At 40.2% G+C, this 13,118-nt stretch overlaps 2 protein-coding genes across 5 annotated transcripts in view; one reads left to right on the top strand and one right to left on the bottom strand.

The window, feature by feature from the left end:
• Nucleotides 1-2,971, top strand: part of SLC25A15 (solute carrier family 25 member 15) — a 39,411-nt gene extending 36,440 nt beyond the window's left edge. Inside the window, exons 7-8 of one of the 2 annotated variants that reach the window (XR_010936852.1) lie at nucleotides 409-2,484; nucleotides 2,861-2,971. Coding sequence is in view for 1 of the 2 variants with exons in the window: in XM_067713150.1 (XP_067569251.1) it covers nucleotides 409-533 (125 nt within the window). In the remaining variant the exon portion in view is untranslated. Of the gene's footprint in view, nucleotides 1-408 lie in introns of both variants that reach the window. The other variant, XM_067713150.1, reaches the window with a different exon arrangement.
• A 1,467-nt stretch (nucleotides 2,972-4,438) lies between these two features.
• The window catches only part of LOC137211014 (phosphatidylinositol 3,4,5-trisphosphate 3-phosphatase TPTE2-like), a 59,274-nt gene continuing 50,594 nt past the window's right edge, over nucleotides 4,439-13,118 (bottom strand). For all 3 annotated transcript variants that reach the window (XM_067713147.1, XM_067713148.1, XM_067713149.1), the window contains 3 exons: nucleotides 9,699-9,794; nucleotides 8,349-8,419; nucleotides 4,439-4,695 (listed from right to left, as the gene is read on the bottom strand). In XM_067713147.1, coding sequence (XP_067569248.1) covers nucleotides 4,587-4,695; nucleotides 8,349-8,419; nucleotides 9,699-9,794 — 276 coding nt within the window. In that variant the 3' untranslated portion in view covers nucleotides 4,439-4,586. The remainder of the gene's footprint in view (nucleotides 4,696-8,348; nucleotides 8,420-9,698; nucleotides 9,795-13,118) is intronic.

The following is a 13,118-nucleotide window of genomic DNA, read 5'->3' as shown; positions in this document are numbered from 1 at the left end:
GAAACAGGTCTTCCACATCAATGTCAGTGCTCTGTGTTCTGGCCCAGTGCCTCGTGGTCCTCGCCCCCCAGGTGAAGCTGCGAAGTTGCTGCCGTCCGTGGCTCTGTGGCTGCCTCCTGTCTGCCCACAGGAGGCCCCCTGCTCTGCCTGACCCGCTTACCAGGAGGTAACAGGCACGGGATCGGTGACTGTACCCGGAGCCTCACCAGCTCTGCTGGCAGACCTGCCCTCGCCCTTGTTTCTACTAGTCTGTCTAGTTCCAGTAGTCCAGGGAAACCTGTTCCATCGCTGCTGGGGTTCAGCGCTGTTGTCTGGATCTGTAACTGTAAAAATACCTGTGCTGTGTGGGTTCGTGCAATATGTCCAAGGAGGGGGAGCTCAGTCTTTGGTCACCCTTTTGTTTTCTAGGAATAACAGCCTTATATTCTGGACTGAAACCTACCATGATTCGCGCGTTCCCTGCCAACGGGGCACTCTTTTTGGCCTATGAATACAGCAGGAAGTTGATGATGAGCCAGTTTGAAGCATACTGAAGTGTTCTGGCAAACCTTGATCAAAGTGAAGCTGTTTGAGGACTGCAGTTCTCAGGGTTTCAAGGAGTACAAGACCAATGTGGAATTTTTTGATTTTGTGGGAAATTTTTTTTTGTCTTCCATTTTTCTACCTTCTACCTTAAACTTTATAGAAGAGCTTCTCTTTTCTATTATATAATTTCTGCCCATAATTGTACTGAAGTGGAAAAGTTGCTGCTCTTGTCCTTGGTGGGACATACAGGGTGGGCTGCTGGCCCGAGGTACCTAATCTGAAAGGCTAAGTAGAGCTATCTTAAGGGCTTTTGCGTAAACCTGTATGTGTACATGCGGTTTAGATGGTTGTGTTGTGAGTGAAGCACAATTTAGTTCCATGTTTAATCTCAGATCTCACTAGAAAAAACCAGAGGTAACCATGTTTCAGGAGGATGGTTATAAATGCTTCATCCATGCTAGATGTGGGTCTCTTTTAAAATCTACTTAGCACATACCCTGTAATAAGTGGTTAACGTTTTTAAAAAGTTTTCCTGTGGTGCTTGAAAACTAAGGCGTCCGTCTAGATTCTAAAGAGGAGAATATATCTGCATAGTGGTGTGGCTTCCATGTTCTTGATTTAAGTTTCAGAGTAAGCATCCTGGATTTTCCCAAGGTGCTCCTCTGTGGAAACAGTGCCACCCATCTTCTTCCAGGTGGGATCCCATTCCACGCCCGGACATATTGTTGGGTGTGGCCCAGAGCCTTTGGGAAGCAGCACGGCCCTCGCCTGTGCCAGCCCCTCCTCCTGTCCCAGGGAGCTCCTCTCTGCTGGGCTCGAGCTCGAGGCAGGGGCTGAGGGGAGGGGCCTGTGGTGCTTTGTGAAGACTGTGGCTGACAGCTGCCCTGAGCTGCTGCCTCTGTGTCCGGGCCTGGGCGGGATTCCAGGGAAGTTGTCGGACCACCTAGGGGCTGCTGATCCACTTTGGACCACGCCCTCCTTGCCTCTGCCAATCGGAAGCCCTTCCAGGGAGCAGAGTGCCAAAGCCAAGAGAGGCCCTGGCTCCCCGTCTGGGGACAGAGTGGTGCTTGTGGGCAAAGCGGTCTCCTTTCAGAGGGAACCAGAGTGTCGTGCTTGCACTCCCCGTGAGTGGTGTCAGGGCTGAAGTTTGTCTCGGGATCCCTCACTCCTTGCCACGCTGGAGCCTTTAATATGGGGTACTGGCTGTCGTGAATTTCAGTGATGGTGGTCTCTGGGGTGTGACTTAATAAATCAATGAAGCAAAGGTAATTTCATTAAACTATGCCGTAGGTATGCACTACTAACAAACCCTGGTTCACCTGACTCCCGTAGACTTGGGATGGGCAGCTGTTCCCTGGCCGTCCGGTTTACGTGAGCCCTTGTCGTCAGCAGTGAAGTCAGCTGCCTCATTCTGTGCTGCCCCGAGACCCCCCAGGCCTCTAATAAAGAGCTCTTAATCCGCCCCTGCGGCTGACGTGTTAATAATGGTCCACACTGGTATGTCCCCCCTTGTTGGCAGGACGGAAGCGTTGTGTGTGAGGCCTCCAGTTTCCATAAGTTTTTGTTCTCCCTGCAGCCTCGGTGGTGACTCCGGCCAGAAGCCAGAGAGGGTCGGGAAGGCCAGCTGCTGGCAGACGTTTAGCGGAGGGGGGATGCCCGGTGTTGTGCCCGACGGGCTCCAGAGCTATGCCTGGTCTTCTGTTTGCCTTTTTTTGAAAAGCAATTTTTCTACCTTACTTTTGTCCGTACTTAAATGGTCAGTAGCTACTGAGTGGTGCTGCTTCTGAACAGGCCTGGATTGAAGCAAAAATAGCAAATGGGACTGGCTTCCCCCAGGAAGTGACCTGCTCCAGAGCCCACCGGGCCCCTGTTGTCTAAGCCCTGTTGGCAGTAGGTCTTCTCACGTGTTGTCCTGTAAAGATTTAACTGAATATCTTCAACAGAAACTGTCTGAGGCAGGTAAGAGTGAGTGGGAGTAATGAATGGAAACTTGAGAGTTGTTTTTTTTTAACGTTTCATTCTGTTTGCTTAATTCATGGTTCAGTATTTGGGTACAGTTTGTACCGTTTCAAATCTGTACTCCGGACAAAAAGAGAGTAACTTGAAATACTGTGTTTAAAGAAATTCTCGTGTTCTATCATTAAATTTGCCTAATAGTTGATTATATGATTTAAGTACTTTATGTGCTAAGAACCAACTGTCAGGAATGTTTGAGTTATGTATGGTGATATTTCAAGGTGATGGTTTTATTGCAACGAGCATTGTTTTTTTTGTCAGCAAGATTCCTGATGTAAAATAACTACTGATATAAATGCATATTCTGTATACACTGCAGTTGCGAAACGTGGCCCACTAGAATTACTCTCCCTCCACCAGGCTGTGTATGTGATGTGACTGATTTGGCAGGATGCCATTCTATTTTTTAAAATAAACTTCTGGATATCAAGTTTTCCAGGTCAGTAAATTCTATTCAAGAAAACCAATATTGTTCTGATATATTATGATCTAAGTTTCTCAAGTTGTTTAACGAATTATTTGCACGGGGTTCTAGGAAAGCAGCCCTGCTGGAGGCCCTGAACAAGTTCTCTTTATGAGCAAAAGCAGAATAGTGTGACAGCTCATAATTGCCAGAAATTTCCATCCATCTTGGAGGGCTACGGAAGAGAAACCCCCAACTGTAATTTCCTTTATTTCAAAAAGCAAGATTCTGAAAAACTGGGGTTTCCCAGCTTTTGCCAGTGTTAAAGGTAGATCTCACTCCTCGCTTTTTTTTCCCGTTCACCTAGGCCTGCCCGCTGATCTGCCCTCCACGGATTACAGCTGCAGGAATTTTAAAGGAGGAACCTGGGCTGCCACAATACATTTCTGTAACCCAAATTACAGGGAATAATGTAGATAACATGGAAGGAGTTTGAAAGGCTGTGTCTCCAAGAGCTCTTCCCCCAAGGGGAGTCAGATTAAGGGGAGTAGAATAACCTTTGCAGCTGCACTCTTTGGGGGCTATTTTGAGGGGGAGAGAAGCCCCTGCATGGCCTTCCACGCTGGCGGCTCGGGGCTCTCCTCCCATCCCTGCTAGGTCGGCACCCACCCACCCTTCTCTATAAACTGTTGCTCTAGTTTCCCTTAAAAAATACTGACTGTGGCAACCTCCAGACCTTGTGGGGCTGCCAACCCAAATGGTCTGTCCCAACCCCCCAAACCCTATTTTTTTATCATGTGCTTTCTGCAAAGTGCAAGGTTTTTCAGGAACGAGCAGTCCGTGTTTTAGCAGAGGCACTGGTTCTCAGCATTTGCTACTTTTCATTTCCTGGTCAGTTCAACTTGGGCTGGATTGTTGGGAGTCTTGCCAATAAAAGGAAAATCACTCAAATAGTAAAGCCAACATAGAACTGTTTTCAAAGACAATTACGGCCTTAAGATAGTGGCAGTGAAAGTACTTAGAATAAAGTAGCACCTGGTACCAAAGAGAAAATGATTCCCTGTGGACACAGGACTAACCAGTGTCTATAATGAAAACTTGACCTTACTTCAGAGTTCCCCAAGCTTAGGTGAAGCTGGTTGTGAGCAGGGGTGATGGGTTTTAAAACGATCTTTGCTGCCATTCTGATGCTCGTTAATAGTTTGTAAATCAAGTAGAAGAAGGAATTAGAAATTACTTTTCTAACAAATCTGAAATTACAAATGTAAACCAAAGTAGGGAATGAATACTTGTCCAAAAATACATAAGTAAATAAACCCACAGTATTGGGGGACAATCACAATTTTTAAATGTTATTTTGATAGGAAAGTTTTATTTCTGAGTTGTTAAGTGATAACTAACGTTCCCGTGTACTGTTTCAAATTTATCTCAATACAAATGAAAACTGTGACATATGTTCTTTCAAAAAAAACTATTGCCATTGACATTCTCTTTTGTATATATTTAATAGAGTTCTCAGGGACATATGTATATAATATGTAAATATATCAGCAAGGAAATAGGTTTAAAAGATATAAATAGGTAGCAAGGATTGGGAAGAACATGATTCTAGCCTAGAAGGGGAACTACACTTAGATACCAGCTACAACTTAACGTCATCAAAATATACCTCGACTGCGAACTCTGGACGGTAAATTTTCCATGCTTTTGGTTTGTGGGGATTATCCAATTCACTTCTTGAAAGATAAAGCCTAGAATAGAAAAAAAATTACATTTTATTGTAGGGCTAACAGAAAAGCCATGCTGTAGGACAGCCTTGTTGCTTTAAAAAAACAAGCCTTGCTGGCCACCATCAGTCTCGACCCCTCCTCTGCATCTAATTAGCTTTCAAAGACCAGCTCTCCCACTTTCTCTCTTAAGACACAAAAATATCATGACCTTCAGTAACAACGTGTCACTGATCCTTTTAATATTGCCTTTTATGGAATTAATATTTAATTAAATTTCTATATGTGATAAATCAGACTAGATGTGTATTAAAACCCAGTAACAAGTGTCTTTTAAATGATGAAGTTGGCATTTTGGGTAAATTAAGTCTCATAATAAAAACAGCTTTACCAAGGAGTATGGAAATTCACATGTTAAATCTTCAGAAACTATAAAAGTGAGGAGAAAAGTGATTTAGCAGGTTGCTTCTCTAATATGAACATGGTGTTTTAAAGGAAAAAACTGTGCCCTTTAGCAAGAACCACTTTTGAGAAGTAGTACCAAATGAAGTTCCACCTAGATGTCTATTTGAGGGACTTTGCTCATGTTAAGTCAAAGTTTTCTGTCTGTACATCCAGGGGAAAAAATTGGCAAAAATGTTCCATCAAATCCAAAGTTCACTCTATCAATATCCACTAAATGTGTGTGCATTGTAGGTGTTTAGGCTAGGTTTTTATTTACTGTCACCTTAGCGGACTTGAGGTGGGATTAGATGCAGTCTACATTTGAAGAAAAGGCTAGGATTGTATGTTATGGGAACTGTCAGTTCATGGCACATACAATCATAACCACTTCTTCAAAACTCTTTATGATTTTTTGAATATTATCTTTCCTTTTGTATTGAATGGTATGGTGATACCAATCTCAAATTTTCAGCACCACAGAATAGACGATGTGGAGAACTTCTAGATTTAGGAATGAGTTTCAGACATGATAGAGATTCTTTGGAATACTCTTCAAATCAATTACTTTTTAAAAACAGATTATCCGATTTAGTTATAAGAAAATCAGTTTTAAATGGGAGACCATTAATTTTTTGAAAGCTGTCTTCACTGATACTTACTGTGTCTTATAACTTCTGCCCTAGATGTAAGTGTGTCAACCACCTTTTAAACTAGCTGAAGCCTCCCTGGATGACACCTTCCTGTGGCATAGAATTTGGTGTTGGTCAGTCATCAGTAAATCAACACATACTGAGGACCTGCCATATTCAAGGTACTGAACAAACTCATATTAAACTTTCATGGGAGGGATTTGTTGCCACACTCAAGATTTGCTTATGGTATGTTTTATAACGCAGTCCTATGGCATGGACCTTGAGGATAATGCAACAGTGGGTCTCAAGAATAGCCATATTTTTACAATCAGAGAAGAAAAGGAATCCAAATCAGAAAAGAAGTAAAACTGTCACTGTTTGCAGATGACATGATACTCTGCATAGAGAATCCTAAAGATGCTACCAGAAAACTACTAGAGCTAATCAATGAATTTGGTAAAGTAGCAGGATACAAAATTAATGCACAGCAATGTCTTGATTCCTATACACTAATGATGAAAAATCTGAAAGAGAAATTGAGGAAACACTCCCATTCACCACTGCAACAAAAAGAATAAAATACCTAGGGATAAACCTACCTAAGGAGACAAAAGACCTGTATGCAGAACACTATAAGACACTGATGAAAGAAATTAAAGAGGATACAAACAGATGGAGAGATATATACCATGTTCTTGGGTTGGAAGGATCAACATTGTGAAAATGAGTATACTACCCAAAGCAATCTACAGATTCAATGCAATTATCAAACTGCCAATGGCATTTTTCACAAAACTAGAACAAAAAATTTCACAGTTTGTATGGAAACACAAAAGACCCCCAAATAGCCAAAGCAATCTTGAGAAAGAAAAACGGAGCTGGAGGAGTCAGGCTCCCTGACTTCAGACTATACTACAAAGCTACAGTAATCAAGACACTATGGTACTGGCACAAACACAGAAATATAGATCAATGGAACAGGATAGAAAGCCCAGAGATAAACCCATGCACATATGGTCACCTTATCTTTGATAAAGGAGGCAAGAATATAAAATGGAGAAAAGACAGCCTCTTCAATAAGTGGTGCTGGGAAAACTGGACAGCTACATGTAAAAGAATGAAATTAGAACACTTCCTAACACCATACACAAAAATAAACTCAAAATGGATTAAAGATCTAAATGTAAGTCCAGACACTATAAAACTCTTAGAGGAAAACATAGGCAGAACACTCTATGACATAAATCACAGCAAGATCCTTTTTGACCCACCTCCTGAAACTTAAAAGCTTTTGCACAGCTAAGGAAACCATAATCAAGACCAAAAGACAACCCTCAGAATGGGAGACAATATTTGCAGATGAAGCAACTGACAAAGGATTAATCTCCAAAATATACAAGCTCAATATGAAAAATGAAGCTCAGTATCAAAAAAAAACAACCCAATCCAAAAATGGGCAGAAAGCCTAAACAGACACTTCTCCAAAGAAGGTATACAGATCGCCAACAAACACATGAAAGGATGCTCACCATCACTAATCATTAGAGAAATGCAAATCAAAACCACAATGAGGTATCACCGCACACCAGTCAGGATGGCCATCATCAAAAAATCTACAAACAATAAATGCTGGAGAGGGTGTGGTGAAAAGGGAACCTTTTTGCACTGCTGGTGGGAATGTGAATTGGTACAGCCACTATGGAGAACAGTATGGAGGTTCCTTAAAAAACTAAAAATAGAACTACCATATGACCCAGCAATCCCACTACTGGGCATATACCCTGAGAAAACCATAATTCAGAAAGAGTCATGTACCACAATGTTCATTGCAGCTCTATTTACAATAGCCAGGACATGGAACCAACCTAAGTGTCCATCAACAGATGAATGAATAAAGAAGATGTGGCACATATCTACAATGGAATATTACTCAGCCATAAAAAGAAATGAAATTGAGTTATTTGTAGTGAGGTGGATGGACCTAGAGTCTGTCATACAGAGTGAAGTAAGTCAGAAAAACAAATACTGTATGCTAAGACATATATATGGAATCTAAAAAAAAGAAAAAAATGGTTCTGATGAACCTAGGGACAGGGCAGGAATAAAGACACAACATAGAGAATGGACTTGAGGACACAGGGAGGGGGAAGGGTAAGCTGGGATGAAGTGAGAGAGGGGCATGGACATATATACAACTACCAAATGTAAAACAGATAGCTAGTGGGAAGCAGCCTCATAGCACAGGGAGATCAGCTCAGTGCTTTGTGTCCACCTAGAGGGGTGGGATAGGGAGGGTGGGAGGTAGATGCAGAGGGAGGAGATATGGGGATATATGTATATATATAGCTGATTCACTTTGTTATACAGCAGAAACCAACACACCATTGTAAAGCAATTATACTCCAATAAAGATGTTAAAGAAAAATAGCCATATTTTTTAAATAACCAGATCACAATAAGGAAGGCAATGAAGAACGGTGACTCAAGGATTTTTTGGTTTCTATAACTTGGGCTTATGGCAATTAGCAAAATACTTGTCATTACCTCTTACATAGACATTCGAGACTAAGCTGTTTCTACTGGATTATACCATAGCCATACCTGTTATTTTGTATAAAAGATGTATGGAACCAAAAGAAAAATGGACAGTCGTCATAGTATTTAGGAAGATCCTAAAAAGACATGGTGAAAAAAGAAAAATTAGTTCTTCGTATCCATTTTACTGTGAAAAATAATCTTTCCAAAGGGATTAAAATTCCGTTATTCATCTGTACGTTCATCAAATAACTGTAGCTATTGAATATGCAGCACTTACCATCAACATTATACTCAAGACACCAAGACAGAGACTTTGAGAGATTGCTGTTCCTTTCTCTCGCCATTTCTAGCAAAATTTTCAAGGAAATGTATTTTCTCTGTGATATTTATAAATTTAGACACTGGTCTTTTAATCTGGTTTGGATAGTGCTAAACAGAATCTACTAAGGACCTATGTCTGTTTCTGCCCCAATAATATCCTCCGTTCCTACAAGGAGCAGCTACATTGGATAATTAACCACGATTGATGATGACAGAAATACCTACGATTTCTGAAAGTGCTTTCATCTCATGACCCTTGACAACCACAAAGGCCAGAAATCACCAACATCCCCTTGGCTAGCGCCCCTACACCAGTGCTTCTGCTTAGAGACCCCTGATTAAGAGAATTCAGACTGGCTCAGTTATTCAAGGGGAGCTATCCCAGCCACTTGCTTCAACACATGTACCATTTCAAACTTAGTAAATTCTCCGCCAACAGGGAGCAAGCAGGGGATGCAGGCGGGCACAGGAAATAAGCTTTAAATTGAGCAAACACAGTTACATGTTGGCAGTTCTGGTTGATGATTTCATAGGAAAATGAAACTACTGGGGCTTAGAAATTTGCTATATACAGAATAATCAGACATACATTTGATAACTGGTCAGCATAAATTATACTGTAATGACAATAGCAGATATTTTTCATAAATATTGGATTAAATATGCTATTTTAAATGAATTATACATCAATTGAGAGGAAAGCAAAATCTCCCTCACTTTCACGTATTTTATAAGTTATGGGGAACAATGTGTTTTAAAAGATACAAACCCAAAATATGATCACTGCTATGTAGTTTATACCTTTTTTAACATCCGGGTTTTTGTATTTTTTTTCTTATTTGAAAATTAATACATGTAAATTGTATACAATTTAGAAAACAAATGAGCAAAAATATATTTAATTACATATTTTCTTTTTTTAAAAAATATTCGATATAGAAATCTGACTTGTTTTGTCTCCCCATCCCTGACTAGGGGTTGACATCTCCTATCATCTCCTTTGTTGGGAATTGTAGCAAAGGAAATCCCAAACCAGAATCATTCAGAAAACTAGACAAGATTGGCAGCATAAATTGTTTGTTGATTACTCACCGAAGAAGAGAGAAATTTCACTTTCACCTCATCATACAGAGGTGGACAGTTGGATAGATTAATTATTACTCTGTCTGTTTCAGCATCATGAACTATCTGTGGATGAACACATGGAATTCAGAATTATAAACCTAACTGATAATGAGACAGCAGTGAAGTTCATGTTCACTTATTGAGGCTTCTTCTATTTAATCAAGTACTCTTGGTCTCATAGCCCAATGACTACATGTATAAATGTTAATATTTGTTTCTATAAAGTTGCAATACTGTTGTTAACATTTTTAACAGGCCATTGTGGTTGAGGGTTATGGTGGAACACTTGAAAAGCAAAGTATTCAATTTTCTGTTAGACTTTAACCAAGTAAACAATAGTGTTGAATGTGTGTCACCTAATTTTCATATGTTGGGAATACATAAGAAGCTCAATTTTAAAGCTAGTACGCATATTTAAAAAGCAATGCCTAGTTGCTCACATTTTATCAAAAATGTGTTTGCTGATGGGATCATAGGCCTTGTCTGTAGCAGACTGCTGGATGGAGTGACCAAAGGTAGGCCAAGTTTCTGGAATGAATGACTTTGAAGCTATACTGATTATTTGTTACGGGTACACCCTTGTATGATAATGACACCCACAGTGAGAAAGGTCTATGCTAGGCCCTGGGAAAAATACAAAAGAAAGTGAAGACTCTGTTGATGCTTCAGGGAGTAAAACACATCAGGAACAATAGCAGAATAGCATAGAACTACGTGTTAAGCTGTATGATCAAGACTATGATCAAGTGCCGTTGTGTGCTTCAGGGAGGCTAACAGGACGCGTAGAATGAGAAAGTGTCACCGAGGAGGTAGAAACTGAGATGGGCATGGAAGGATTTGTATAAATGAAGAGGAGCACTGAGGCAGGATCAAGATGGTGGAGTAGGAAGATGCTCCCACGGACACTCCAAAACTACAGCTATGTGTGCAACAGCTCTGAGAATGACCTGAAGACCAGCAGAACAGCTCTCCTACAACTAAGGATATAAAGAAAAAAAACACATTGAGACAGGTAGGAGGGCAGAGATGTGGTCTCATCAGGACCCGTACCCCCAACATGGCTACCCACAAACGGGAGGGGACCTCACAAACACGGAGGTTCTCCCGAAGGAGAGAGGGGTTCGAGCCCCACGTCAGGCACCCCAGCCCTAGGGACCTGCACCAGGAAGATGAGCCCCTATAACAAACCAGATTACTAGAAATCAGAAAACATGTAAAAGGAAAAATCTCCCTGGTAAAAGCAAACGTATAGTAAAGGCAGTGGATCAATCACTTACAAAGGTTATAAGGTTTAAAGACAAAAGTTGTAAAATCAACTATAACTACAATAATTAGTAGGTATACAAAATCAAAAGATGTAAAATGTATCAAAAACATAAAACGTGGAGTGGGGGTAGTAAAAATGTAGTGTTTTTAGAATGATTTGAACTTAAGTAATCAACTTAAAATAGACTGCTATACACATAGGCTGCTATACACGACCCTCAAATTAACCACAAACCAAAAACCTAATATTGAGAAAAATTAGAAAAAGGAATTCAAACATAATGCTAAAGTCATCAAATTCCAAAGGAAGAGAGCAAGAGAAGGAGCATAGAACTGTAAAAACAACCAGAAAATAATTAACAAAATGGTATTTAGTACAACCTATCAATAATCACTTTAAATGTAAATTCTTCAGTCAAAAGACATAGGGTGACTGATGGATTAAAAAAAAAAAAGACCCATCTATATGCTGCCTACAAGAGATTCACTTCTGATCTAAAGACACACAGACTGAAAGTGAAGGGATATGAAAATATATTCCATGCAAATAGAAACAAAAATTTGGGGTAGCAATACTTATACAAAATAGACTTTAAAAACAAAGGCTGTAGGACAGCTACATGTAAAAGAACATTCTCTAACACCATGTACAACAACTCAAAATGGATTAAAGACCTAAGTGTAAGACTGGATACTATAAAACTCCTAGAGGAAAACATAGGCAGAACACTCTTTGATGTAAATTATAGCAATAATTCTTTGGATCTGTCTCCTAAATCAAAGGAAACAAAAGCAAAAATAAATAAATGGGACCTAATTAAGCATATAAGCTTTTGCATAGCAATGGAAACCAATGACAAAATGAAGAGACAACCTACTGAATGGGGAAAAATATTTGTAAATGATATGACTGATAAGGGGTTAATATCCAAAATATATAAGCAGCTCCTACAACTCAACATTAAAAAAAAAAAAGGCAATTAAATGGGCAGAAGACCTAAATAGAGATTTTTCCAGAGAGGATGTGAAGATGGCCAACAGGCACATGAAAAGATGCTCAACATTGTTAATCATCAGATAAGTGCAAATTAAAACCACAATGAGATATCACCTCAAACCTGTCAGAATGGCTATCATCAAAAAGAAGACAAGCCTCTTCAATAAGTGGTGCTGGGAAAACTGGACAGCTACATATAAAAGAATGAAATTAGAACACTACCTAACACCATACACAAAAATAAACTCCAAATGGATTAAAGACTTAAATGTAAGACCAGACACTATAAACTCTTAGAGGAAAACATAGGAAAACACTCTTTGACATAAACCACAGCAAGATCATTTTTGACCCACCTCTTAGAGTAACAAATAAAAACAAAAATAAACAAATGGGACTTAATTAAACTTAAAAGCTTTTGCACAGCAAAGGAAACCATGAACAAGATGAAAAGACAACCCTCAGAATGGGAGAAAATATTTGCAAATGAAACAATGGACAAAGGATTAATCTCCAAAATATACAAACAGCTCAAGGAGTTCAATAACAACAACAACAAAAATCCAGTTAAAGAATGGGCAGAAGACCTAAATAGACATTTCACAAGAAAGGTATACAGATGGCCAAAAGGCACATGAAAAGATGCTCTACATCACTAATCATTAGAGAGGTGCAAATCAGAACTACAATGAGGTCACCTCATGCCAGTCAGAATGGCCATTATCAAAAAATCTAGAAACAGTAAATGCTGGAGAGGGTGTGGTGAAAAAGGAACCCTCATGCACTGTTGGTGGGAATGTAAATTGATACAGCCACTATGGAAAACAGTATGGAGGTTCCTTAAAAAACTAAACTAAAAACTAAAAATAGAACTACCATATGACCCAGCAATCCCACTACTGGGCATATACCCTGAGAAAACCATAATTCAAAAAGAGACATGGGGCTTCCCTGGTGGTGCAGTGGTTAAGAATCCACCTGCCAGTGAAGGGGACACGGGTTCAAGCCCTGGTCCAGGAAGACCCCACACGCCGCGGAGCAACTAAGCCCGTGCGCCACAACTACTGAGCCTGCGCTCCAGAGCCCACGAGCCACAACTCCTGAAGCCCAGGCGCCTAGAGCCC

The sequence above is a fragment of the Pseudorca crassidens genome, chromosome 18 (assembly GCF_039906515.1).
Source record: "Pseudorca crassidens isolate mPseCra1 chromosome 18, mPseCra1.hap1, whole genome shotgun sequence".
NCBI lineage: Eukaryota > Metazoa > Chordata > Mammalia > Artiodactyla > Delphinidae > Pseudorca > Pseudorca crassidens.
Note: the sequence above shows the minus strand (reverse complement) of the source record. Positions and strands in the feature narration are given on the sequence as shown.